At 33.6% G+C, this 27,091-nt stretch overlaps 1 protein-coding gene across 1 annotated transcript in view; it reads right to left on the minus strand.

Moving 5' to 3' along the window:
• The window catches only part of LOC114333903 (importin-4), a 154,147-nt gene that overhangs the window by 77,235 nt on the left and 49,821 nt on the right, over window positions 1-27,091 (minus strand). Inside the window, exons 9-11 of the mRNA XM_050656072.1 lie at window positions 25,126-25,361; window positions 20,247-20,449; window positions 13,603-13,948 (exon numbers count right to left, since the gene is read on the minus strand). Of these exons, the coding sequence (XP_050512029.1) occupies window positions 13,603-13,948; window positions 20,247-20,449; window positions 25,126-25,361 (785 nt within the window). The remainder of the gene's footprint in view (window positions 1-13,602; window positions 13,949-20,246; window positions 20,450-25,125; window positions 25,362-27,091) is intronic.

Genomic DNA, 27,091 nt, shown 5'->3' on the forward strand with positions numbered 1-27,091 from the left:
ATCGACGCTCTACTGTACTTAGGTACAACCGCCATACATACGCAACAATCGCCAGAATAATGTCATATGCGTCATTTCACACTTTTGTATTCAAACAACTGCCAGCAATGCATAGGCAGTTAAAGGCAGCTAAACCAATGTGATTCTGTATCTTCTCACTGTACATTTTGAGATTAATAAAGATTAATCGCAGAATTATGTACTTTTTGACTGTATTTTTAGGAAATTTTGATTATTTCAAATATACTTTTACTATTTATTCATTAAAACTCGCATCATAAAGGTTGTGTTTCTGTCTGCTAGTTACATACTTGAAAAAGAAGAATGTGCTTTATAGCATTAAAATTGATAAACTAGAAAACGTATTACAGCGTTTTCAATATACGCGTTCTTTTTGACTTTCACTGCCGGCCAAAATAAGGTCGTACATGCCTCAATTGTCCCGGAGTTGTGAATGAGAATAGATCCGGTCTGATCCTTATACCTGCGTATTACGACTCTACGATAGAAAACAATAATTGTAAACATGAAAATCCCTAAATAGGGACTTTTTATTTTACCTCATGACCACGTTTTCTTATTATTGTTTTCTTCATATGTTTGCTCCATGTTACTTAGCGCTTCTCTGAAAAAATCCGTGCGACTATATCTTTTGGTTCCTTACATTTTAGTCTTCTGATATAGCATTTTTTGTTACTACATATTGTTTTGTAACCTTAAATCTAAACTTAAATTTACCAACAACAGGAACATGATATGACGATATATTTGCACCAGATATTTGCTTATTTTCAATAAAAACACTTTAATATCTGATTACTATGATTTAAATATTTATTTATTGTATATACCGATCCTAGGTATTTAAAACTCACACTTTTCACAATCATTTCACCATCAAAAGATATCATATTATTTTTGTAGTAACTCCATCTTTAAACGAACATCCTAAACCTTTTGTCTTTGTCCTACTAAGTTTTAAACATTTTTCCTCAAGAACTTGTCTCCACTGTTCCAGTTTTTGTTTTAAGTCGTTTTCACTATTTCCCACCAACACTACATCATCAGCATACATTAAGCACCAGGGAATGTTACCCTGTAGTTTCGCTGTTATTTGATCTAAAACTAATGAGAATAAATAAGGACTAAGCCCCGAGTCTTGGTGCAATCCTACTTTCACATGAAATTTATCAGTCTCTCCCACATTTGTCCTAACACTAGTTATTACTCCCTGTGACGATAATATACTTTTATCGTCTAGAATACGCCTATGTATTAAACAAAACGTGTTCTTATACCGTCTCTGACACTATAAAAGACCGAACAGAAATACATTAGGGCATACTCTGAATTCAACGGACGATAACCAACCATATTCCGAAACCTTCCGAACCCCGTCGATTTGGCGAGCTGAGCGAAATCGACGAACCCCGATTCCCCCCAAATGTTAAGCGAGTTGAGCGTAGTAGCCCGATCAGTGAACGCAAAATTTTACGAAAACCTCCAAAAAAATAAAGGAAGGATGAAAATTTGGGAATAGGTAGTTGAAATTGTCTATTATTATATAAGAAAAAGTTTACAATTCTACATCCCCTCCATTTTACAAAAATTGGAAAATACGGGGTGAAAATTTTTTCTCGGGGGTGAAAAAATATACGTTCAAAATAAGTCCGGAATTGGATAAAATGACTAATTCTAAGTAACTTTTGTTCTATAGAGTTTTTTTACTAAGTCAATACTTTTCGAGATATTTGCGAGTGAATGTGTTCATTTTTAACAAAAAAAAAATGTTTTTGGACGGTTTTTCGGAGATAACTCAAAAAGTAAGTATTTTAGCGAAAAAAATATTCTTAGTAAAAATATAGCTTATAAAAAATTGAAAAAAATGGTGTATGCGTGAGGTCTGCAGACCCAGTAGAAGCACAGTTGCAGCTAATGAAATGTAGGTTCTTCTTCGCCAAATTCCAAATCGAATATTTCAATGTGAAATAACCAAAAAAACGGAGCACTTTTCGGGGAAAATTTATTACAACTTTTTTAAAGTGTTTAAAAAAGGTTTATTTTGTTGTTTTTTTTTTAAACTTCTAAGATTAAAAGTAAGTGAGCTACGCTCAAACTATTGTTGGTCTCTTTTATTTTTTTGGTAAAAAAATGGCGAAAATCACCCCTTAACACTTTCGCTGCTGGCTTCTATGATACGAAGTTGCCGGGTGCGGCATTTTTTTTTCTAAAAATTTTAATTTTGTGTGCTTTATAATTGCTTTAGTACTAAACTGAAGCTCAATATAGGGAGTTTAGTCGTTTTTTATCAATGTGACGCATGCGTGTCGAGAGCACCTAGGTATAATTTATTTGCCAAGTGCTGACTGACACGCATGCGTGTCAATATAATTTTTTACGACTTTAAAAGTTTATTGAAGACAATTTTAATAAAACTCAGTAAAATCAATTAGAATACACCTGTTTCAATACATTCGCACTGCTCGAATTATTTGAACGTGTATCCGACTTGACCTCGCTAATTTGTATTTCCTACTCTAGCATGCCCGACTACCGAATGCCGTCTCATTGGGAAATTCTAAAAACAGCAAACATATTTTAAATACTTTGTGCCTTAGTAACACGCTAACAAGATCTGAATTATCTGCTGCATACACTGTATTTAAAATGCTCTGTTAAATATAACTGGTAAGATGTCAGGCAAGTATGTCGTCAGCACCTGGGAAAATATTTTAATGTCACGCATGCGTAACATCAGCAGTGAAAGTGTTAATTAGCTTCTCAAATAAAATTAATCGTTACCGCTTTACAAATTACTTTACTTATGTATTGTTTATATTATCTATAAGTTTCATTGGTTCAAAACGCTCAGTTTTGAAAAAAAATTGGGTTTAAAATAAAACATTTTTTTTTGTTTATGGAATTAACTTAAAAACAATTAGGAATACCAAAAATCTCAAAGAGTAATAAAATGTACGTTTTTCTTTTCTGAATATTTTTGATTTTTTGTTTTCTTGTTAGACAAAAATTGGTTATGCTATGGCTGTTCAAAATTTGCCTAAACTCGTGATTAGTTACACGTTCAAGCTATTTTAACTACAGCTTTTTCAAAACGAAGCACTTAGAACCGATGAAACTTACAGATCATATAAATAATACATAGACAAAATAACTTGTGAAGTGGTAATGTTAAAATGTATATGCGATGCTAATTAGGGGCTGATTTTCGCGATTTTTTTACCAAAAAGTAAAAGGGGCCAACAATATTTTAAGCGTAATTCACTTACTTTTAATATTACATGTTTTTTTAAAAAACAAAAATAAACCTTTTTTTAAACACTTAAAGTTAAAATGAATTTTCCCCTAAAAGTGCTCCATTTTTGGGTTATTTCACATTGAAATATTCGATTTGGAATTTGACGAAGAAGAACCTACTTTTCATTAGCTGTAACTCTCCTTCTGCTGGTGTACAAGAATTCATCTGTACTCAGTAGATATATCTTAAAAACACCCTGTAATTATCTACGATAATTACTTTCAGTTATTTATGTCATCATAACAATATTACAACCTTCATTCGATTATATAAATATTGTTATCCTAGATCACGATTCACTAATAATTGCAGAGTCAATTATAAACACTTTTCATGGTCGATGCTGAATAGGCATTTCTAAATATATAAACAGCAAAACTATAACAAGGGAATTCTTATTATTATATTAGACATTCGTCATTCTATTTTGTGATCAGACGTAATATTTCCACATTAAAGATAGTGTCTCTTTCTTCACGAGACGTTCTTTGGGTGCGGTGCTACCAGCTTATGCTCATGCGAGTGTAAATAAAACAACTCAACAAGTAAAAGCGTATCAATTATTCCACCCCTCGGATAAGGGATAACCACCCTCACCGGGAGCAGATAGCCTTAATGCCAGGGCTGTCATATGGCGATCCAAGACCAGGCGAGAACTCAGAACTAGCAGTCTAGAACGAGAAATGAGAAAACACGTCAATGTTCAGGCACCTAGACCACCTTAGACAACAGTGTGGTATGTAAAATGGATGGAGACATCAGGCCGACGCGGAGCTGAAAAGGGAATAGTATGGAGATGGAACATCGTGGGACAATGGAAAATGGACAATGCTATGGAACGTGCAGCGAGGACTTGTGATACGAACAAAGACGTGTAAAAGTGGTAAGTCCATATTAGCTATTTTTATGGTATTTCCTGATTAATATAAAGTATAAAGTATAAACATTATGTGCTACCTTAATTACATTAATATATGTTTCAAGTTTACCTATTTTTACTTAATTATTCTATTCTATTACCAATATTTATCAATATACAAAGATTTTTTTTACCCTCATATTAAGTTATTATAGGACGCAATGATACAATTTTATATGATTTTTACATATTTATCAACGTATACTTTATCCTTGCTGACTTTTATTCATTTATTATTTGACTACTGATTTTTAGTACATTTTTGCAATTTTTTATGATTTTAATATTTGCTATCGTAAATATACCTATCAAAATAAATATACGATATATAACAAATATACGCTATATGCATAATACATTTAAATTATTATTCTAACTACTTATTTACAAGGGTTAATATAACGTTATTTATTTTTGAATTTTTTATTACCACTGCAATTTTTACATATTTTTACCATATATTGACGTATTATTTTATCTCCATATTTTTTTACTATATATCTATATACACCGTAAGACTATCGAATTTATATTTTCGCTAAGAAGTGCAGGAGCTGAAAAAAAATTATGTATAAATGAGTAGCAACAAAGTTACTTGGGAAGATTTTGTCAAAATAGTTGAGGAAATTGCACAAGAAATAGACAGGCAAAGCAGAAGAGTCTTAAAGAAAAAAGTTCCGAAATCTAAGGACATAAAGGAAGAAGTGACGACACAGCTAATTAAAGCTTATAACAAGTTCACGCAATTGACTAGGAAAAACTGGGAAGCACTTTCGGACAAACAAAGGGAATCGTGCAACAAATATTTTGGAAAAATCAGAGACAAAGTTATACGATCATTTCAAGCAGTAAATGTGAGAACAGTGGTTCCAAGTTCAATACATCAACCAATCGACAAGGCAGTTGAAGAGGAACAAAGCGATGAGGAAATAGAAGAAGAAATAATTAACGACGGAATAAAAGAGGAAAAAGGTGACATAAAACAAGATATAACAATATTAAACATGGCTTTGACAATCAATGAATTTTTGAATATCGCAAGCAAGATATTGCCCAACGAGTTCGATGGAAGCGCAGGGAAATTACAACCATTTTTAGACGCATTAGAACTACTTGGAAAATTGGCAGAAGGTCATGAAGACACAGCTGTAACGCTAATAAAAACGCGACTCACCAATAAGGCTAGGAACCTAATAACCACAGAAGATACGATTCCACGGATAGCTGAAGCACTAAAGAAAGAATTAAAAGGTGATAATCCGAAGAATTTAATAGCCAAATTAGCCAAAAAAAGGCAAGGGCATAGAGATGCAGCAGTGTACGCATCTGAAGTGGAAGAGTTAGCAGAACAATTAAAAGTAGCATACATAGCGGAAGGAATGCCACTTGACTTAGCAAAGAAATATACGACGGAAGCAGTAGTAACAACAATGAAACGAAACGCTAATGCAGAGAAAGCTAAGCTAATACTGGAAGCAGGTAACTTTACATCACCGCAGGAAGTAGTATCTAAATTTTTGTCGATCGATACGACTGAAGAAAATGCACAAGGAAGAGTCTTAAATTATAGGACAAACTACGAGAATAGGAGAGGACAGCAGCAATACAGAAGAGGATACCATAACAAATATGACAGAGGAAGAAGAAATAACTTCGGACAACGGAACGAAGGAGAAGCAACGGACAATCAACGAAATTATTCGAACAGAGGATACAGACAATTTAACAATCAAACATACAGAGGAAACCAGAGAGGCGGACGTAACAGGAACGTAAGGTTACTAGAAATAGAGGACAGTCAAGAAGAGCAAGAAAACCAGCAGTTGGGGTTTTGAATGAACAAGAAGTTGGAAGCACACAGGCAGAAATAAAATATAACATTTACAACTTCGACCTAAACCTAACGAACTTTGTACGAATGAAAACAGGAATTCTTGAAAACACAAGCACTTTTATCATAGACACAGGAGCTGACATTTCAATACTAAAATGTTCACAAGATTTTATGAAGGAACAGGTGAAACCAAACACAAAGGCGAAAATAAAAGGAGTCACTAAAGGAGAATTACAAACAATGGGACAAGTTGAGACAACACTCGAAGTAAAAGGAACTCGATTCGAACACATCTTTCAATTGGTAGAACCTAACTTTCCAATTCCAACAGACGGAATCATTGGGAGAGACTTTATTTCTAACTTTCAATGTATACTAGATTACGCAAACCTTAAAATGCACATTAAAGAGGACAACGATTGTTACATTAGTACGAAAATTCTGGATAATATAGACAATGACACCATAATAATACCGCCTAGATGTGAAATTTACAGAATCGTAAAAATTTTTCAAACGTTAAAGAAAGACAGGATAGTGGAACAGCAAGAAATACAACCAGGAATATTCATAGCAAGAGCAATTATTTCAAGTAATAATCCATACATCAAAATTTTGAACACAACGTACGAAACAGTAAATGTAGACGCAAGCACAATCAGGACGTTGGATATTAAACTATTCAATATATATAGGCTAGTCAACGACAGCAAGGACAGAAAAAAAGAATTACGAGAATCACTGAAATTAGACATACCAGAATACATACGAGACAACTTAGTATCGTTATGCGAGGAATATTCAGACATATTCGCCCTAAGGCATGATATGTTAACCTGTAACAATTTCTACGAACAAAAACTAAGAGTTAAAGACCAAACTCCGGTATATATCAAGAATTATAGGACACCTCATGCGCAAACAGAGGAATTAAATCGACAAGTACAAAACCTAAGAGACCAAGGAATCATAGAACCATCTACATCCGAGTACAACAGCCCAGTAGTACTGGTACCGGAAAAAGCTATAGATGGAGGAAAAGCATGGAGATTATGCATAGATTTTAGACAACTGAACAAGAAGATAGTTACAGACAAATTTCCATTACCAAGAATAGATTCGATATTAGATCAACTAGGAAGAGCAAAATGGTTTTCAGTTATAGACTTAATGTCAGGCTTTCACCAGATACCATTAGAAAAATCATCGAGAAAATACACATCGTTCAGCACAGAAAATGGAGCATTTCAATTTACCAGATTACCTTTTGGATTAAATGTAAGCCCAAATAGCTTTTCAAGAATGATGTCAATAGCATTTTCAGGATTAACACCAGACAAAGCATTTCTTTACATGGACGATATCGTAGTAATTGGAATATCCGAAAAACATCACTTAGACAACCTGAAAAAGACATTCGAGACATGTCGAAAATTCAATTTGAAACTTAACCCAGGAAAATGTCAATTCTTTAGAAGGGAAGTAACATATTTAGGACATGATCTTTCTCAAGAGGGAGTATCACCAGACAAAGCGAAGTATGCAGCAATTGAACAATATCCGACACCTAAGACAGCGGAAGAAACAAAGAGATTTGTAGCATTTTGCAACTATTACAGACGTTTTATTAAAAATTTTGCGGAAATATGCAGACCACTCAACAAATTATCGAGGAAAGGAGTAGAATTTTCGTGGACCGAGGAGTGTGAAAAAGCATTCAAAAAGCTTAAAGCATCTCTGACGAAACCACCAATTTTAAAATATCCTGATTTCAACAAACAGTTTATCTTAACAACAGACGCATCCAATGAGAGTTGTTCAGCAATCCTAAGTCAAGATTACAACGGAATTGACCTACCTATAGCATATGCATCAAGAAGTTTTAGTAAAGGAGAATGTAATAAACCTATAATCGTTAAGGAATTACTAGCGATTCATTGGGGAATTAATTATTTTAAATGTTATCTATATGGAGCACCAACATTCAAAGTAAAAACAGACCATAAACCTTTGACACACCTATTTGCAATGAAAGAACCAACCTCAAAACTCACGAGGATCAGATTAGACCTAGAAGAATATGACTTCGAAATAGAGTATATAACAGGGAAAAGTAACTACGCAGACAGCCTTTCAAGAATAACATTGCATCAACTAAAAAACCTATACATAGACAACGCCCATATACTAGCTATAACAAGAGCTCAAGCAAAAGAAAAGGAGAAAGAAGCCAGACAAACAAAGGCTGAAAGTGAACTCGCACTACAGCCAGAAGCCACCAAACAGACAGTAAGGAAGGTACTAAATAATTTAGAGGCGCATAGACTACCAATTTTGTCCTTTGGAGCAGAACTAATCTCACCAAGACTGAGCATTAGGGCCAAAAACAAAATAAAATGCAGCAAAAGCATAGCCACAGGATTGAATCGGTTCGATTTAAACCAAGCGTTGGTACAGCTTGATAAGCTGGCGGTAGAGAATGCAGTACGTAAAGTAAAAATATACGTAAATGATATTATTTTTAAAATGTGCACAATTGATGAATTTATTAAAGAAGGAAATAAAAAATTGAAGAATATAGAAATATACATATGTGAAGTACCAGAAACAATAAAAGATGACAAAGAAAAACACATATTAATAGGAGAATACCATAATCACCCGATGTTCGGAGGACACGTAGGGAATAACAGACTAATTAAGAAGCTAAAGGCAAGATTCCGATGGAAAAATTTGGAAAAAGACGTAAGAAAATACGTAAAACAATGCCACAAATGTCAAATTAACAAACCGAAAAGAACACATGTCGAAGAGTTCGTGATATCGGACACATCTTCCAAACCATGGGACATAGTATACATAGATACAATAGGTCCATTCACGAGAAGTAATGAAGGTAATAAATACTGTATCACAATGTTGTGTGAACTGTTAAAATACGCGGTCAGCATACCAGTGTGCAATAAAGAAGCAGAGACAATAGCAAGAGGAATCTTTGATCATTTCATACCAACATACGGACTCATGAAGCAAATAAGAACAGACCAAGGCACAGAGTATAAGAACGAAGTAATGCAGGAATTAACAAAGCTATTAAAAATAGAACACAACTTTTCAACGGCATACCACCCACAGTCCATTGGAAGTTGCGAAAAACTACACAGAACGTTGAACGAGTACGTAAGAGCATTCATAGACGAAGACAGAGAAAATTGGGATGTGTGTTGCACAATGTTCACATACTGCTACAATACAACCCCTAACGCGTATCATGGATACACACCGTTCGAACTGTTATATGGCAGGAAGGTTAACCTACCGGAAGACCTTACACATGAGATTTAACCATGTTACAATATAGATGCCTACTACAATGAGTTACGATACAAACTACAAAGCGCACACGAGAGAGCCAGAACCTTCTTATTAAAACACAAAAAAAGAGCGGCAAGAAAAGAATAAGCTCAAAGCAACACCACAACACTTTAAAATAGGAGACCTAGTCCTTGTAAAAAGGGAAGAGAATGGTAAGTTTGATAGTCTTTATGTAGGTCCTTTCACGATAACAGAAGTAAATAACGTTAATTGTAAAATCAGAATAGAAAACAATAAAATCAAGGAAATACATGAGAATAGATTATATGCTTACAATCCGAAAACACAGTGAGTGACAAGTGTTACGAAACAATGTTGTTAAACGAACATTTTATATTATTTATGTATTTGCGTAGGCTTAGGAAGTTTGTATATAAAATAAATTTTTTGTATTGATTACAACACAGTATGCGTTGGTAGCACGACTTGCAAATTTCCCTCCCCGTAGTCGGAAAATTCCTAAAAAGGGAAGGTGTACAACAATTCATCTGTACTCAGTAGATATATCTTAAAAACACCCTGTAATTATCTACGATAATTACTTTCAGTTATTTATGTCATCATAACAATATTACAACCTTCATTCGATTATATAAATATTGTTATCCTAGATCACGATTCACTAATAATTGCAGAGTCAATTATAAACACTTTTCATGGTCGATGCTGAATAGGCATTTCTAAATATATAAATAGCAAAACTATAACAAGGGAATTCTTATTATTATATTAGACATTCGTCATTCTATTTTGTGATCAGACGTAATATTTCCACATTAAAGATAGTGTCTCTTTCTTCACGAGACGTTCTTTGGGTGCGGTGCTACCAGCTTATGCTCATGCGAGTGTAAATAAAACAACTCAACAAGTAAAAGCGTATCAATTATTCCAACCCTCGGATAAGGGATAACCACCCTCACCGGGAGCAGATAGCCTTAATGCCAGGGCTGTCATACTGGGTCTACAGACCTCATGTATATACCATTTTATTCAATTTTTTATGGGCTATATTTTTGCTAAGAATATTTTTTTCGCTAAAATACTTACTTTTTGAGTTATCTCAAAAAAACCGTCCAAAAACATGTTTTATTTTGTTAAACATGAACATATTCACTCGCAAATAACTCGAAAAGTATTGACTTAGTGAAAAAACTCTATAGAAGAAAAGTTGTTTAGAATTAGTCATTTTATCCAATTCCGGTCTTATTTTGAATGTATTTTTTTTTCATCTTCGAGAGGGGGGTATTCCCCACCATTTTTGTCAAATGGAGGGGATGTAGAATTGTAAACTTTTTCTTATATAATAATAGACAATTTCAACTACTTATTCCCAAATTTTCATCCTTCCTTTATTTTTTTTTGGGGTCAGATTTTTCTTTGATCGGGCTATAGACAGCATTACATATCTTACCATCTGACGCGCTGAGCTAGATATTTCCTCTCTTCATGCATTTATTTTGCGTTGAGAAATAAATGCGATTCCTAATACCCTCGATCGTCGCGTAGGTTATTATCCATATATCAAATATTGTCATACTAACCCGAGATTCACGAAAGTCCTAATATGTAGATTATTTTTAAATAACGAAATTAACAAGTATTATTGCTAATTAATTTTTCTTTTGTATGTTTGTTTCAAAATAAATGTCTTAATAGTTACCCATTATCACAGTGGCGCCCGAACAGTTATTTTTAACTTAGACACAACAGGTAAAATAGACGATCTATCAAGAATGGTCTTTCACTTACGCTCAAAAAAGACCGGAAGATCCAGAAACGTACGATACACAAACGGAAAATGAGCGTAGTCAAATAATGGACACAGTTAGAAAATGGGGTGTACAGTAAGGGAAAAACCCTTACTGTATAATATAATATGTATCTAAAAAAAGTATATAATTAAGCATAATTAGGTCGTTACAGAAGATGTTTCTACAATCACAAACAAAGCGAAGGTTGATTGATGGAGCTTGTTTGGGTAACCTCGCGTACCGCTTGGATACTCACGTACCGTTTACTTTCAAAGTCCAAATTATAGGACGATATAAAAAGCCCGTAGAGAGGTAAAATAGAAGCATTAATGTTCATATTAAGATTAAGATCGTTAATATGCTAGTTAGCAGTCGTGTGAGATGAGTGTCTGAAAGACTAAGCCGCGAAACAACATCTTCGTAACTTTACGTGTATGGATGTTGTAAACTTTAAATAAAGTAATAAGTTAGAGTCAGTGTTTCCCTAAGTTCCGATAGTTGGTTACCCTTCCGTTCCATTGAGGATCCAACACGACAACCCGACATGACAACCCTGCCACTCGACAGGGGCTTACATTTTGATGGATCTAAAGATCCTACAGAAGTTTTCGAGAGACTACACGAACTAAGAACCTGTTATCGGATTTGAGACGATTTATTAGGTTTGTTCCAACATGAACTTTTGCACGGTCCAGAAACCGTCACGAAACTACTTGTACCGTTTGTTGTGCGCATGTTCGTAATTGTATCGCCCAGTTATCGTCCCATGGCGGTAATTTGGTAACCGATGTTGGAACGGTTATCTGACTGATAACTGATTTGCCGTTTGCACCCACTATATTAAGGCTAGCTTAAGATTAAGGCCCGCTTAAAGTATATATTTTCGCTGCAACGTATGTCAAACTCGATTTAAACCTCACTTAATTTAAGCCGTCAAACTCGGCGGCTTAAGGACACCCAGAGTCCCATTTAACGACAATATATTTTGTTGAGAAAAATGTTCAAAATTTATCTAAGCGTTCTCTAGTAACAATATATTATTAAAATCACTTTATCGCTTTTCCTTTTTCTCGATTATTAGTTTTTATTGTATAGTATATAAATTATTGTAACCATTGAATACATAGTTAGTAAAAAATAATCCCATTAATTAACTGAATTAATAGGATGGGTACGTATTTTCGGCTGCAATGCTATTCAAATGGGGATTCATTTTTTTCGAATCCTGAGAAAACTAATAAATATTTTTGAAAAATTTAAATGCAGAATGAAAGATTACGTTATTGGCGAGAGCCGAAAGTCCCTGAAAACTTCTATAATGTTTATTTTAATAAGTTACAGGGGTGAAAAACTAAGAAAAAATTAAGTGATATTTAATTTAAAATATCTCATTCAAAATAAACTTTATATTTATTCTAAGAGACTTTCGGCCCACGATAATAATATAGTCTTTCATTCTGCGTTTAAATTTTTCAAAAATATTTATTGGTTTTTTCAGGATTCGAAAAAATGAACATGATGTCAGTGGTGATATTTCCAAATCTATCTTTGTCATACAACGCACTCAGTCGAATAGAATATTGTCAGCATACTGTCGAGTCAGACAGTGACAATCAGTGACAATTTTAAATATTTGACGTGGCATCGGGAATATTTTGAGTTGTTGATTAAATAATATTGATATATAGTGTATTTGATAAATAATTGATTTAAGACGTGAACTTAATAAAAAGTTATTTATTGTGTATTATTTGTGGAAGATCCAAGCAGAGAATACATCAGGATAATATATTCTGCGATCCAAGTATTTTGTTGTTAAAGATGTTCAAAATTGTAAGCGTTCCATAATAACAATCTCTTTTCTCGATTGAGTATTAGTTTTTGTTGTACAAATAAATTATTACAATCACTGAATACATAGTTAGTGAAAAAATTATCACATTTATTAACTGAATTAATAATTTGCAATTATAAAAATAACAGTTATCCAAGAACATTCAAAAGCCATCTCTTTAAATTAATGATGACATTTTCAAGTAGAATGACATTCTAGTAATGCTTACATATCCATAATAGTGTGAATTTTACTACACGTAATTTGCGTGTAAAGACAGAAAAAGTAGGGATACCCGTAAAATATTTGCGAATTATGTACCGATGGCCTTAATAATTTAAGCGATTATACAAGTAAGGTTATCCAAGAACATTTAAAAATTGAACGAAATACCATCTCTATGTTAATGATGACAATGCATTGTCAACTAATGTTTACATCTCCACACCAGTGAGAATTTTACTACACGTAATTTTCCGTGTAAAGAAAGAAAAAGTAGGGACAGCCGTAAAATATTTGCGCCTGCGCTCGTAAGTATATATTATGTAAACGAGATAATTAAAGATAGCTTACTTTTAAATTCAAAACGTCGATGACACAATTCATAATAGCCTCTCTGTGTCCATCAATGACGAAAACTTCTCCTTTAATTTCATCTAATAGAGTGGCGTAGGCGTCCAAGCATACCATAACGACACTCCTTTCTTCATCAATTCTAATCAGTTCGGCACATTTTGGGACAAACATTTGCAAAGCTCTATACAGTGATTGTTTATTATCTGGAGTACTGAATTTATGTAGCGAAATACAAAATTGTAGAAGTGCTTCTACGGAAGCTTTACGGATGTCATCTTGAGGGTAGTTAATAAGTTTGAATATTTCTTCAAAGCATTTTTCTATATAGGGTAGAAAAGCAACACTAAAAATGAAAAAAATATTAAATGATGTTGAATAAATGTTAATCATTTTTATGCAATTACAAAGTCCTATGAAAGGAAACAAACAAATGGAAACATTTTTAATTTTTTTTTCATATTGCGAAAAGAAATTTATGTTAATATAATAATTGATATTTACTATCTTTAATATGAATTAAACCACAAGTAACCACAACCTTCGGAAAGCCATTATTGTTATATCTGATTGCTACTATATTATACAAAATTCTCCTGTCACAGTGTTAGAAGGGTGGTCCACCAAAAACAATTATTTAATTTTTTTTACAAATTTTTTTATTTTTATGATTTGACATTAAAAATACATGCAATTCTTAATTTTCACCGTTCTATCACCAACCCCTATTTTTTAATAGCCATTATTTATATTCAAAAAAAAAAAAGGAAATAAACTCCCAAGTAAAAGGGCTAAGAGAAGAAGAAGACCTATCGAACCCAAATTAAATAGGATTCTTCTTTTTACCAAAGAGAATCTATTTACCCAATTTCAACACTCTAGATCTTGTGAAAGCATAAAAGGCAAATAGCAGTGAAGGTTACGCAAAGAAAAGTCAACTATCCAACAAATATTCCTTTTAAGACCAGCTTTGGAAAAAATATATGAGTATGTCATTGATACTCACCATATGTTTGTGGCTTTTAGATGTGCCTATGACAGTCTAGAGAGAAATGCACTATACAAAGCCATGGTAGAATGTAATATCCCAATACACTAGTAAAATTGGCGAAAGCAACCCACTCAACAATCGAGTATTAAGTTAGAGAGCAGAACGGAGTATCAAGAATTTTCTAGCACAAACAGGGCTTCGACAGGGAGACAGCCTATCGTGCCTTCTATTCAACATTGTCCTAGCAACAGCTATTAGAAAATCTGGAATAACCACAAGAGGAACCATTTTTAATAGAAGTGTGCAAATACTCGCTTATACAGACGACATTGATATCATAGCAAGAAGAACTACGGACCTGGTAAAATCGTTCATGGAATTGGAAGCAGCAGCAAAAAGAATGGGGCTACACGTTAATACTAATAAAACTAAGTATCTGAAGGTCACAAACAATAATAAATACAAAAATCCGAATATCTAACGGTTGGAACATATATTTTCGAAGAAGTAAGAGAGTTCATATATCCTCCTCCTCCTCAGTCTTTCCTCATTGCTGAGTGTCGTGATTCCTTATAATACGAGCAACTATCTCTTGTCCTATCTGTCCTAAGCTTCCCTCATGGATTCAGAGAATCTTTTTCCACTGGCTTTCGAGTAGGTGAGCGACCTCTACTTCTGCGCACTTCAACGTTTCCCAAAATTATAAGTCTCTCAAGATTATCATCACATCTTCTTGCAATATGGCCGAAAAATTTTAAGACGGTGGAGAGGCAAATAGAGAAAAGTCGAGTCTGAATATTAAGCTCTTGGAGGATTAAGTGATTTGTTCTGTGTTCCGTCCATGAGATCCGAAGCATTCTTCTCCAGCACCACATTTCAAAGGCGTCAATCCTTTTTCTGTCGTCCGATTTCATTGTCCATGTTTCGGATCCGTAATTAAATATGGGAAAAATTAAGGCACGTACTAATCTTATTTTGGTGTTCTTCGACAAGGAGCGATCTTTCCAGATTATCGATAATCGACTCATACCGTTTTTGGCCATGCCTATTCTCCTACGTATTTCTGTTTCACAAGATCCTGTATTACTGATGTAGGATCCTAGATAATTGAACTCGTTAACCACTTCAAACTGGTCTAAGGCTCCTGTTGTCTGAAGTGAATTTGAATAATCTACTATCATAATTTTTGTTTTTTGTTTATTGATCTTGAGACCACATCTATTGCTTTCGGCTTCCACTAGCTGCAGCAGGCTTGACTCTTCGGATGCAGTTATTAATGTTGTATCATCTGCATATCTGAGATTTGAGATCTTCTTTCCTGCGATAGAAATACCGCCATTCCATTTGTCGAGTGCTTTTCTCATTATATATTCCCCATAGAAATTAAAAAGACTTGGAGATAGAATACATCCTTGTCGGACTCCTCTACCTATTTTAAAAGGATTGGACTCATGGTTTTCCATTCTTATTCTGGTTTCACTGTTCTCATATAGGCTATTCACCAGAGCTGACAGATGATCAGGAACCCCCATCTCATGTAGAACTTTCCACAAAACTGTCCAGTTTACACAGTCAAATGCCTTCTGATAATCCAGAAAGCCGATGATCATCGGAATTTTGAATTCTCGTGCTTTCTCAATGAGTTGTCGCATATTAAGAATTTGCTCCCTTGTGCCTTTACCCTTCACGAAGCCTGCCTGTTCTTGTGGTATTTGTCTATCCATATATCTAGTCATATGACATTTGTCTATCCAATCACAGTTCATATATCTAGGCTCACAAATCAACCAAAGTAACTGCAGAAATTAATAGACGGATATATCTAACAAATAGAGCGTACTATGGATTAAAGAAACTTTTAACATCATAGTTACAAAAGGAACGAAAATATTGATATACAGAAGTATAATCAAGCCCGTCCTCACTCATGCGGCAGAAATGTGGACAATAACAAAAAGTGATAAAAAACATGTAGGCTGTTTTGAACGTAAAGTCCTCAGACATATTTATAAAGGCGTGCAGGAAAACGTATTATGGCGTTGTCGCTATAATTTTGAGCTTTACCGCTTTTATAGCGAGCCTAGTGATGATAGGTCCATCAAAATAAACGGCCTGCGGTGGCTAGGCCACTTAGAAAGAATGAATAGAGATGAAGCCGTCGAAACACATTTATAACCAAAGACTGGATAGAGCACGATTTAAGGACCAGGTGAGGACTTACAAGTATTAAGTGTACGAAATTGGAAAACCAAGGCGAAGGATAGGAAGGAATCGAAGCTGATTCTAGAACAGGCCAATACCCATCATGGGTTGGAGATATAGTTATGGCCTAAACGAAGACACAGACAGACAATTACACGATTTCCATAAAGACCTGTCGATCGTGTCCTTAAAAATTACACTTTCATAGTTTATGAAAACATTGAAGCCGAGAACAATTTGTCAAAAATGAAATGAATGTAATGTAATTTTATTTAAAATTAACTGTTGTTTAATCCCACATCACATTGCGTTCCGCGTCGCGCATATACGAGATACACAGATATTTTGCCAGGGGCCACGTCGCTCATTTTTGATATACACGTATGACTTACTTTCTTGCCGTGGATATCAATGGCCCCTAATAGGGCAGTCAATGAGAGCAAGAACAGGTTATTACCTCCGAATTCTATCCTACTGCATGGATTTTAATGAAATTTTAGGAATAGCCTGAAAATATCTCCTTATTCAAAGTCTACCCTATGCCGATGTGTGCTTTTGTCTTGGGGGCGGTTCCCACCCCTTCTCGGCGGTGGAAAATTTTTTTGGTTAAACAACTACGGAAGTTGCTAGAGAACCTAATTCTAAGCAAAAATTGTTCTGTAATTTTTTTTTCGAAAACTCAATACTTTTTGAGTTCGTGGTTGAAAATTGGCGATTTTCATTGAAATATAACACCTTTTCAAACGGTTTTTTGCGAATACCTTAAAAACAATGCATCTAACTAAAAAAATTATATAAAACATTTTTGTAGCTCATAAAAAAACAAAGAGATTCGTTCCTTCTTCAATCTTCTAGTTATAACACAAAAAGAGATATGGTAAGTAAAAAGAGTTTGTTTTTTGGTGCATGCTCAAATCAGTGTATTCAACTTGAAATAACAGAGAAACGGTCGATTTTAGGTGTATAATGGTACCAATACCTTTTATTGTGCTTGGAAAGTACTTTCAAATAAGCAATATTACATGTCGATTACATTCAAACTAAGCGAGATATGCTGCAAAAAATTGATGACTAACGAATTTTAAGAAAAAAATTGAGAAGTATATTTAACCCCTCATCCACAAGAATTTAAATGCATCGTTTTCCTTCTACAATACATTTTACTACAGTGTTATTTTTATGTTCAAAAAGTTGAGCGGGTTTAAAATAAATGGTTTTTGAAAAAAAATAAGATCAAATTATAGAGCGCATATTTAAATTTTCTTAAAAATCTTCCTTTTTCTCCATGTAACTTGAAAATGATAAGAGATACTGTTGTAAAAAATAAAATCAAAATGTTTATCTAGAAGAAACCTACATTTTGTATGGCATCTTTTTTGGCAACTCTTATCATTTTCGAGTTACATGGAGAAACAGGAAGATTTTTAAGAAAATTTAAAAATGCGCTCAATAATTTGATCTTATTTTTTTCAAAAACCATTCATTTTAAACCCGCCCAACTTTTTGAACATAAAAAGAACACTATAGTAAAATGTATTGTAGAAGGAAAACGATGCATTTAAATTCTTGTGGATGAGGGGTTAAATATACTTCTCAATTTTTTCTTAAAATACGTTAGTCATTAAATTTTTTACAGTTTATCTCGCATAGTTTGAATGTACTCGACATTTAATATTGCTTATTTTAAAGGTCTTTTCAAGCACAACAAAAGTTATTGGTAGCATTATACACCTAAAATCGACCGTTTCTCTGCTATTTTAAGTTAAATACACTGATTTGAACATGCACCAAGAAAACAAGTTTTTTTCACTTACCATATCTCTTTTTGTGTTATAACTAGAAGATTCATAAAGGAAAGAATCTCTTTGTTATTTTATAAGCTACAAAAATGTTTTATTTGTTTTTTTTAGTTAGATACATAGTTTTTAAGGTATTCGCAAAAAAACGTTTGAAAAGGTGTTGTTTCAATGAAAATGGCCAATTTTCAACCAGGAATAACTCAAAAAAGTATTGAGTTTTCGAAAAAAAAATTATAGAACAGTTTTTGCTTAGTATTAGGTTCTCTAGCAACTTCCGTAGTTATTTAAGCAACAAATTTTCCACCCCCGAGAAGGGGTGGGAACCGCCCCCAAGACAGAAACACACATCGGCATAGTATAGACTTTGTTTCTTGGGCTATTCCCTACTTACTGTGAAAATATCACGTAAATCGATATATTCGGAGCCACATACCCTCATTGACTGCCCTATAAGACTATTATCCCGATTAAAGCGTGGCACGCAATGCGATATAAAAAATAACTGTTAAACATTACAATAAAATAGTTTCATTATTCAATTATGCGAAATATCCGCCAAATTTATGCAACTCGCATAATTTCACTGGTTTAGGTCGTTTCGCCGCGAAAACCTTACTTTTTAATTGAAGAAATTACTACTTATGTAATGCTCACGGGTTTACCCCAAAATCCCGACAGCCAAAATCCCGACAGCCACAATCCCGACAGGCCAGAATACCGACAGGTTTGATAAGTTTCTTTTTAACATATAATTATATTTATTTGTTTTTTTTTATTTACCCTTTAATATGAACTAATTTTCTAAATAAAATTTTTAACATGGGTATATGAATTAAATTATTTTTTTTTGCCAATAATGTATGAATGTGTCCAATAATGTATGCATAATCAAATCCTGAATTCAAGTTTACTTTTATATAATAGATATTATCATGTCACTTACAACCTTCCATTTCAGTAAGTACAGCTTTTATATTATAAAATGAAGTGTTTAAATAATTTTTTCTTTTAAAATACATAATAATTAATACCCGTACTTATTAGTAAGTAATAATTTTTCAATTTCAATACTCGCGTGTCGGGATTCTGGGGTGTCGGTGTTTTGGCCGTCGGGATTTTGGGAGCCACCGAATGCTCACACATACAGGAAATTTCATTCGGCAATAAACAGTTTATCAAAAGAAAGTAGTTATCCGATAATGTGCCTTAATCACTCGCTGTTGGTCATTTACCGTTATCAAGTACATACTTGGTATTTTGTTTTGAATAGTAATAGAATTATGAGATGCCACAGTTGAAATTAACCACCGGATTAGTACTTGTTAATTAAATTCGGAGAATTAATTTATTCAAAGTTAATATTTTATGAAATGTGTAACAAATATGTTATATTAAACAGAAATAAGAATCAGGTACTAATGCGAAGCCAAACTATAATTAAGCGTGGAAAAATTATAATTATTTTATACAGAAAAGTAAGGGCTGAACAAAAAATGTTTTCAAACTTCTAACGGGACGCCATTTTTGAGGAAGAAACATTTAGCAAAAACTTGGCTACGGGCTCGCGGCGAAACAAGCTCACGACGAACCGGCCACGGCGAAACGCCCCATTCCCTAATTTCATACTCATCGTTACAAGAAAGAGTTCTTACCCTGTGTTTACACATATATCTTTTAAAGATAAGCACGCTTGTTCCTTCTCTTCATTATAGGAATTTTCAACAGAATATCTGCACTGTGCTGAATCAGCACTTCCAGTTGATGAGCCATCAATATCTTCTTCAATATCGTCGTCCTCCTCGGATAATTCTGCATATACATCTATTTCGTCTTTATCTTCATCATCATAGTGCGTCTAAAAATACATTTAAAAATAGAGCTATACAGTACTAGTCAAAAGTCTCCTCCCCCCGTATCTTTTGAACGGTTATACTTATAATAATGAAATTTGGAGGGAGGTTATAAACGGACGTAAGCTGTCAAGTAGTCATAACAGGTGACGTAATAGTGACAAATGACGTTACAGAGCCACTGTGACCGATAATTTTAAATGGGACCTTATGGCAAGTGATATCTTGTTTGAAAGGTTTTGAAAATACCTATCCAATCATACTAATTTTGTTAGGGTTTAAATTAATTTTAATGAATAAATTAAATACATATAAAATTATTTTCGCATTTAATTAATAAAGATTTAAACTTCCGCCTATGGTTGTAAGGGTGCGAAAATAATTTGTAATTTCAATCCAGTTTACATTGGTAACATTTCGTTTCACCCTATATTCCCGGTCCGTTAAAACCATGCTTGTTTTTCAGAGATGTTGTCAGTTCTCACAAATCTATGGTATTACGTAATTCGTTCTCGATTCACATGAATATATTTAAGTTCTCATTCCGGAGAACGCAGGATTTAGAAGTGTCATGTTTTGTTATACCATTGATTATAGTATTGACTATAATCAATGGTTATACGTTATTTTCTCATGAAATGAATTGTCGGTTTTTTTATCAAAGGAAACGCGGTTTCTATTTCAAGCGATAATCATTCAGGCCGCCAGGATGTCGCTGAAATGTTTACCTTATAGGCAAAGTGGTTCAGAATTTTATCAACAAGTCCCAAGTGTCTTTTTTTCGAGTCAGCTATTAAGATTGGGAAAAGCTCTGTCCAAGGTGACGATAAACCCATGAGTTGGTAAATCTTTGGTTGGCTGGGAATAATCTTTGAATGGCGTTCAAAAGGGGATTTGCAAGTTTAGAGGGTGTGGCTAAGGATATGTCTAAGTGACTTCTTATTTGTCAAGATTCTAATTAGGGAAGTGTCTTAAGTCTGTAATTGGTCGTTGAGGTTATTGATGGGGAAGATCGAATGATTTTTGGAAGAGCGTTGAATTTTTGAGGATTTAGTCGGGAGGATCGAAAAAGAAAAAGCAGATACGTTTGAGCCGTCAAGAAGTCACGTTTGAGCTGTAGAGCAGTCAAGTTTTGGAATCCAGAGTCCTGGACTCGTCAAGTGAAGTTTAAAATGTAGTTACAAGTTCTTCGGCCGGCTGGTAGCCTTAGCTCAGCCCGGCATACATGGCGGTTTAGAACCTAGACTTCTTCATTTTCGCTACTGTTAGGCGGATGTTGATATTGCTATACCACAATTGGTATAATCTTTTCGATGCAGGCAGGAGTTAAAAGTTTTTTTGTTAGTAGTTTCTAACTATGCAGTTAAAGCATGGAGTTGCTTTTATATATTTTTTTAATCCGTTTAATATACTAATGAGTTCTTAAATATTTTGTTCGAGTAGTGCCGATTTGTTTTAAGAAATAAATGCTGACTTCTTCTATAAACTATGGAAGTAACCTGATGTATCTATTTCCTTTGTAAAGTGACATTTAGTGAAGTGAACTGTGCCTTAGACTGAAAACCAACTACGAGAAAATACAGGACTATGATGTACAAGGTATTATTTTTTTTATGTAAACTTTTCATTTTCTTTTTGGTAAACATGATCTCTCTTTGTAAATCCGTAAGAGATCATAGTTGTTTTTAATTTCATTCTGTTTCAATAAAAAATGTTTGATTCATTGCAAAATATTCTTTTATTATTGTCTTTTCCCTTTTCTCTTGTTTCGTAAGAACAACAAAGATTTGCTGAGTAGAGACACATAAGGGAAGTCACGCCATATTTGCTTTCACATGAATGTATTTTGTATATTTTGTATTGACTAGGATTGTGTTTAATTTTTTATTTAGCTCTCTTTCCTTTAATGTTTCTATTTTTGTATAATTTATGGTTTCCACAAGGAAACCAGTGGCGCCCAATATTTTATTTCTTTTTATTTGATATTCTTATTTGAGTTTTTTTTATTTCTAAGCTAATAAGAGGATATTAATAACACCCCGTTAAGATCCACCCCTATATCTCTTCCGATTCTGAGCAACCGAGGACATGTTTTTTAAATTGTTAACGCGTTAACATCTCGTATCAACATCCCGTTGATACGTCTGAGGATTTTCCTTTCGAATATTCTTAATTTTTCTTTTTCTGTGAGGCATACTTTGTCTCAGGTGCGTATGTAACTACTGATCTGATTGCAACTCTGTATATTTTCAGTTTTGTATTTTTGGATAAGTTCTTATCCTTCAATACCTATATGTTCAGTATGTTTTGTTGCCTGATAGTATTCGCTCCGTTACTTACTTCTTCATTTCTCTTATTTTCGCCATTAACAATCACTCCCAAATATTTAAATTGTTAAACATTTTCAAAAGTGTAGTGTTCTATCTTGACTTTTCTCGTCCTGCTATCTTCTCTTCTAGAGCAGAGTAGATATTTGTTTTTCCTTCGTTAATTTCTAGACCTCTTTCTCGCGCTTCATTTGCCAGGATTGCTACTGCTTCTTTCAATCTTACCGTGCCTTTTCCCATCACAACTATCTCATCTGCGTATGCAACTATTTGTGTTAATGAAGCAGTAAAAACCAAAACACCTACCAAATTTTTGTAGTTAAATGCATCTCAATGAAACTTGTTGCATTCGATTCGTAAGGGCCTCAGGGTACTTTGTGAACTACAGTGATGATGACGAACTGAAATTTCATTATTGAACAAGAAAATGCATTTACCTCTCTGTGGCTCAGTGGTAACAAAGCCTACCTTTGGACACAAGAGTTCGAATCCCAGCTGGGTAGGGAATTTTTCTTTATTAAATAATTAATAAATTAAAATAATTTCTATCCTTGTGGTATCAATACCCACCTGAGGAACCGCAGACGTTCGGATACAATTAGCGTCTCTTTGCAAAGACAATGCAGTCGACTTTACTAAATAACAAGAAATTTACTCAACACACACTACACATTACACAATAATCTAATAATTGTGACTGTCTGAATGAATAATATCTATGCCATTACAAAAAATAAAAAATGCATTTTGCCGTAAGTTTTATAAAAATGCAATACAAAATCATGTCCCTGAGGCATCTGTTGCCCAGCCAGACCCACTGATTTTGTATCAGATTTTCACAAAACTTCAGGATACGAGTCTCCTCCTAGGCACCAGGTGCCTTGGGGACCATCGCCGTCAAGACCCCTCTAGTAACGAGTTTGCATTGATTTTGTATCGAATTTCCGAATTACAGAATTTATTTGTAATCACTTTAGTTCACAAAGTTTCTTACGGCTCTTACGATTCGAATGCAACAAGTTTCATTGAGATCCAACTGCAAAAATGTGATACGTTTATTGCTTCATTGCCTCGTCTAATCAGAAATATTTTTGAATGATTCTCAATTTTTTTTAAAGTTGGCAAAAACTATGATTTGGAAACATGACAGAACAACCTGTTCAGATGAACTGAATTTCAGTCTCTTAATAAACATTAGTGTTCGGTGGTAGTTGTATGTTTTTTGTTAAGATATTTGCTCTAAATATTGTGAAACCTTACAGTTTTTAGATCACCAAAAAAAAATCTACAAATTGTTTTGTAAGTATGAGTCACATCATTGTAGTCGTTTATTTATAAACTTCATTATTTTTGTAGGGTACGAAGAAAGCTTTTGAAATTTTAAAAAAGCGAAAGGTATTCAAATAAACCAATGAAGTAACTCTCTCTCCTATGGCGCGACAGCCCAAGTCGGGCCCTGGCCTCCCCCAGCATCCGCCTCCAAGTATCTCTGACTCTGGCTGCTCTCCTCAAGATATCCCACCATCAATATCTCTTAAGCATCGATTCTCACTTCGTTTATCTTCATACTGATCAACGTCCCACTATAGTTCCGCTAAGCGCTTTACTAGGTGTCCCGTCATTGTCCATTCTTCTACGGTGACCTGCCCAGCGCAATTTTTGTATGTTCGCGTAACTTGCTATATAGAGGGTTCTTTTTAATATTGGTATAACTCGTGGTCGAAACTTATTCTCCATATATCATTGTCGCAAATATCCTCCGTAATATCTTTATTTCAAAAGTATTTTGCCGAATTGCCGAATAAACCTCTGCGTTATAAATGATATTCTCTTATAGTATAATGCAGGTTCTTGATAAATGGACCAGGTTAAACTGGACACAAAAATTAAAGTATTAACGTGTGATCCAAAATTATTGTCACCATAGGTGGCTCTGAACGACAGAGATAGCTAAACAGTGCATGTCTATTCTTAATTCAGATATACTTTCCAGTTTACGTCAACTTTGAAGTGTACGTCAACTTTGCAGTATACGTCAACTTAACAAGAAAAGTTAGGTTATTAAGGTTGTGTAGAGATGTTGGTGGTAGATATATACAGCATCTTGTTTGATTTCATTTATAATTGTTACTTGTAATTTTGTTAATTATTTTCATTTTTGATTAAAGTTCTGTGTTAAAGGTTTTGACTGATTTTTTATGTTTTATAATGTTAATCAAAATTAATTGATAAACCAATGATATAAATTCAGATTGAAACAAGACATACGTAATGTTGTTCACGGCTAGCTTTGATCCCAATAATTGTGGATCGCTCGTTATTTATACTGTATAAACTGTAAAATGAAAACTTACAACTATTCCTTCACTACTTTGTATACTTTCTATCATATCATTGACAATTTTTGGCAATGCAGGACTGAGCTCTTCTTTCATATTAATAGCTAATGCAGAAAAAAGGGCATAAACACTTTTGTTTATGTCAGGATCTGAGGTTTCATTTAAAATTTTTAATCCTAATTGTAGACAATCTCCAGTAAGAGGTCTAAAGTTATCAGGACCTATAAACTGAGCTACTACTGCTAAGGATTCTGAAACAAATAAGTAATATACAATTAATAAAAAAACTAACAACACGATTACGCTCATACAAGCTGGCGAATAGCGTGATTATCAAACGACCTTGTACTTTTGTACGAAATATTAAAAAAATCTCAGGGACTAATTTGTATTATTATATTAACGATATAAGTACGCAGTAAGTCTTTAAAAACTGCATGTCAACATTTCGTAAAAATATAACTATATAAAATTAAGTAACGTGTAAAAATATATTGTATGTTGGCGTATACGTATAAGTGTGATCGTGTCTTGTTATACATTGCATCTTATGCTAGTTTATTTTAATATAACCAAAAAATATCTTGGCTATTTTGAAATACTACGAACTATAATAGCTGTATTCGTGGATCATATCCTGAACATATTCTGAGTAAGCTCGGGATAGTTTCCAAAGCGCAAGTGTTAATGTAAACTTATCCTGGACATGTTCAGGATTTTATTCACCGCAAACAATTTTCGGATTCGGAATGTAATGACGGGTTGCATACAACAAGGTTAGAAAAGGAAGCCTTTTATTTTGAAACCGAAATTATTCAACAAATGCATAACAAATTTGTATCTCAACAATAGAACTAGCAAAGAGAATAGCAGGCAATGAATTAGCCTTTCTTAGAAAGTTTTTTTTTTGAAAAATGGCTTTGGCAGAGCCAATTAGCCAGACTTTTTTGTGATTGATTGCAGATTCATACTCATAAATTTCTTATTTCATAACATACTTGGAAGAAATTTCCGCCTAAATTTTTGTAGAGAGTAGAAAGATTGTTAGGGTGACATGGAAATTGCAACTTGGTATTTCCAGATAAAAGTTACCTTATTTCGGGGGGATTGAAAATTAGTTAAACGAAAGAATAATTTAATCACGCAATCATTTCCAATTTTGATATTGAATTTGATAGGTTGTGATTTATTACGCCAGAAGCAAAATATAACATGACACAAAAAATAGTTTCAGAATATGTTGTTTATGTTTCATTATAACGAATAAGAGACTAAATTAAAATGAAAAATAAGCCACAAGAATATTTATAAACAAGCTCATCTAGATGGAAGATATTGACAAAAACAACTAAAAAAAGTTTTAAAATAAAAAATATTAAGATTTGTTTGAAGAATATTTAAATTTAAAAACCAGAATCTGCAAGTTGTTTAAAAATGTGTAATAGCCACTTTACACGATGCAACTAATTGCGCAATTAATTGCACAATTTCTTGCAGCAATAGAAATTGCATCGTGTCATACGAAAATTGCACAGAAAAGCTGCAACTTCTTGCAGCAATTTCTTGCTGCAAGAAGTTGCATTTAATAGAACATGTCCTATTTTTCATGCAATTGTTTCTGCAATTTGGATATATTTTTAGTGACTTTTAAGGCTACACTGTTTGTTTTTACTACATTGACATTCTGTCATCCTAAATTTCAAACTAAACAATTTTTTAACAGAACTAGAAGAACTTTTGACCAATTTCACGCTGCACAGATAACATTATTCTGGTGGATTACTTTAATTATGCAACATAGGGATTAAAAACACTATTTTCTATTTGTATTTCTTACAACTTTTTTCCTTTTGTAAATGAATAATGTATTATAGGTATACTTGCATTAGGTATTAATTGATTTTATTATAATACCTATTATTATCATTTTCTATCATTTTTAATCTAATATCTGATAACTCTACTCAAAAAATTACATTTA

The sequence above is a fragment of the Diabrotica virgifera genome, chromosome 7, assembly GCF_917563875.1.
Source record: "Diabrotica virgifera virgifera chromosome 7, PGI_DIABVI_V3a".
NCBI classification, from domain to species: domain Eukaryota; kingdom Metazoa; phylum Arthropoda; class Insecta; order Coleoptera; family Chrysomelidae; genus Diabrotica; species Diabrotica virgifera.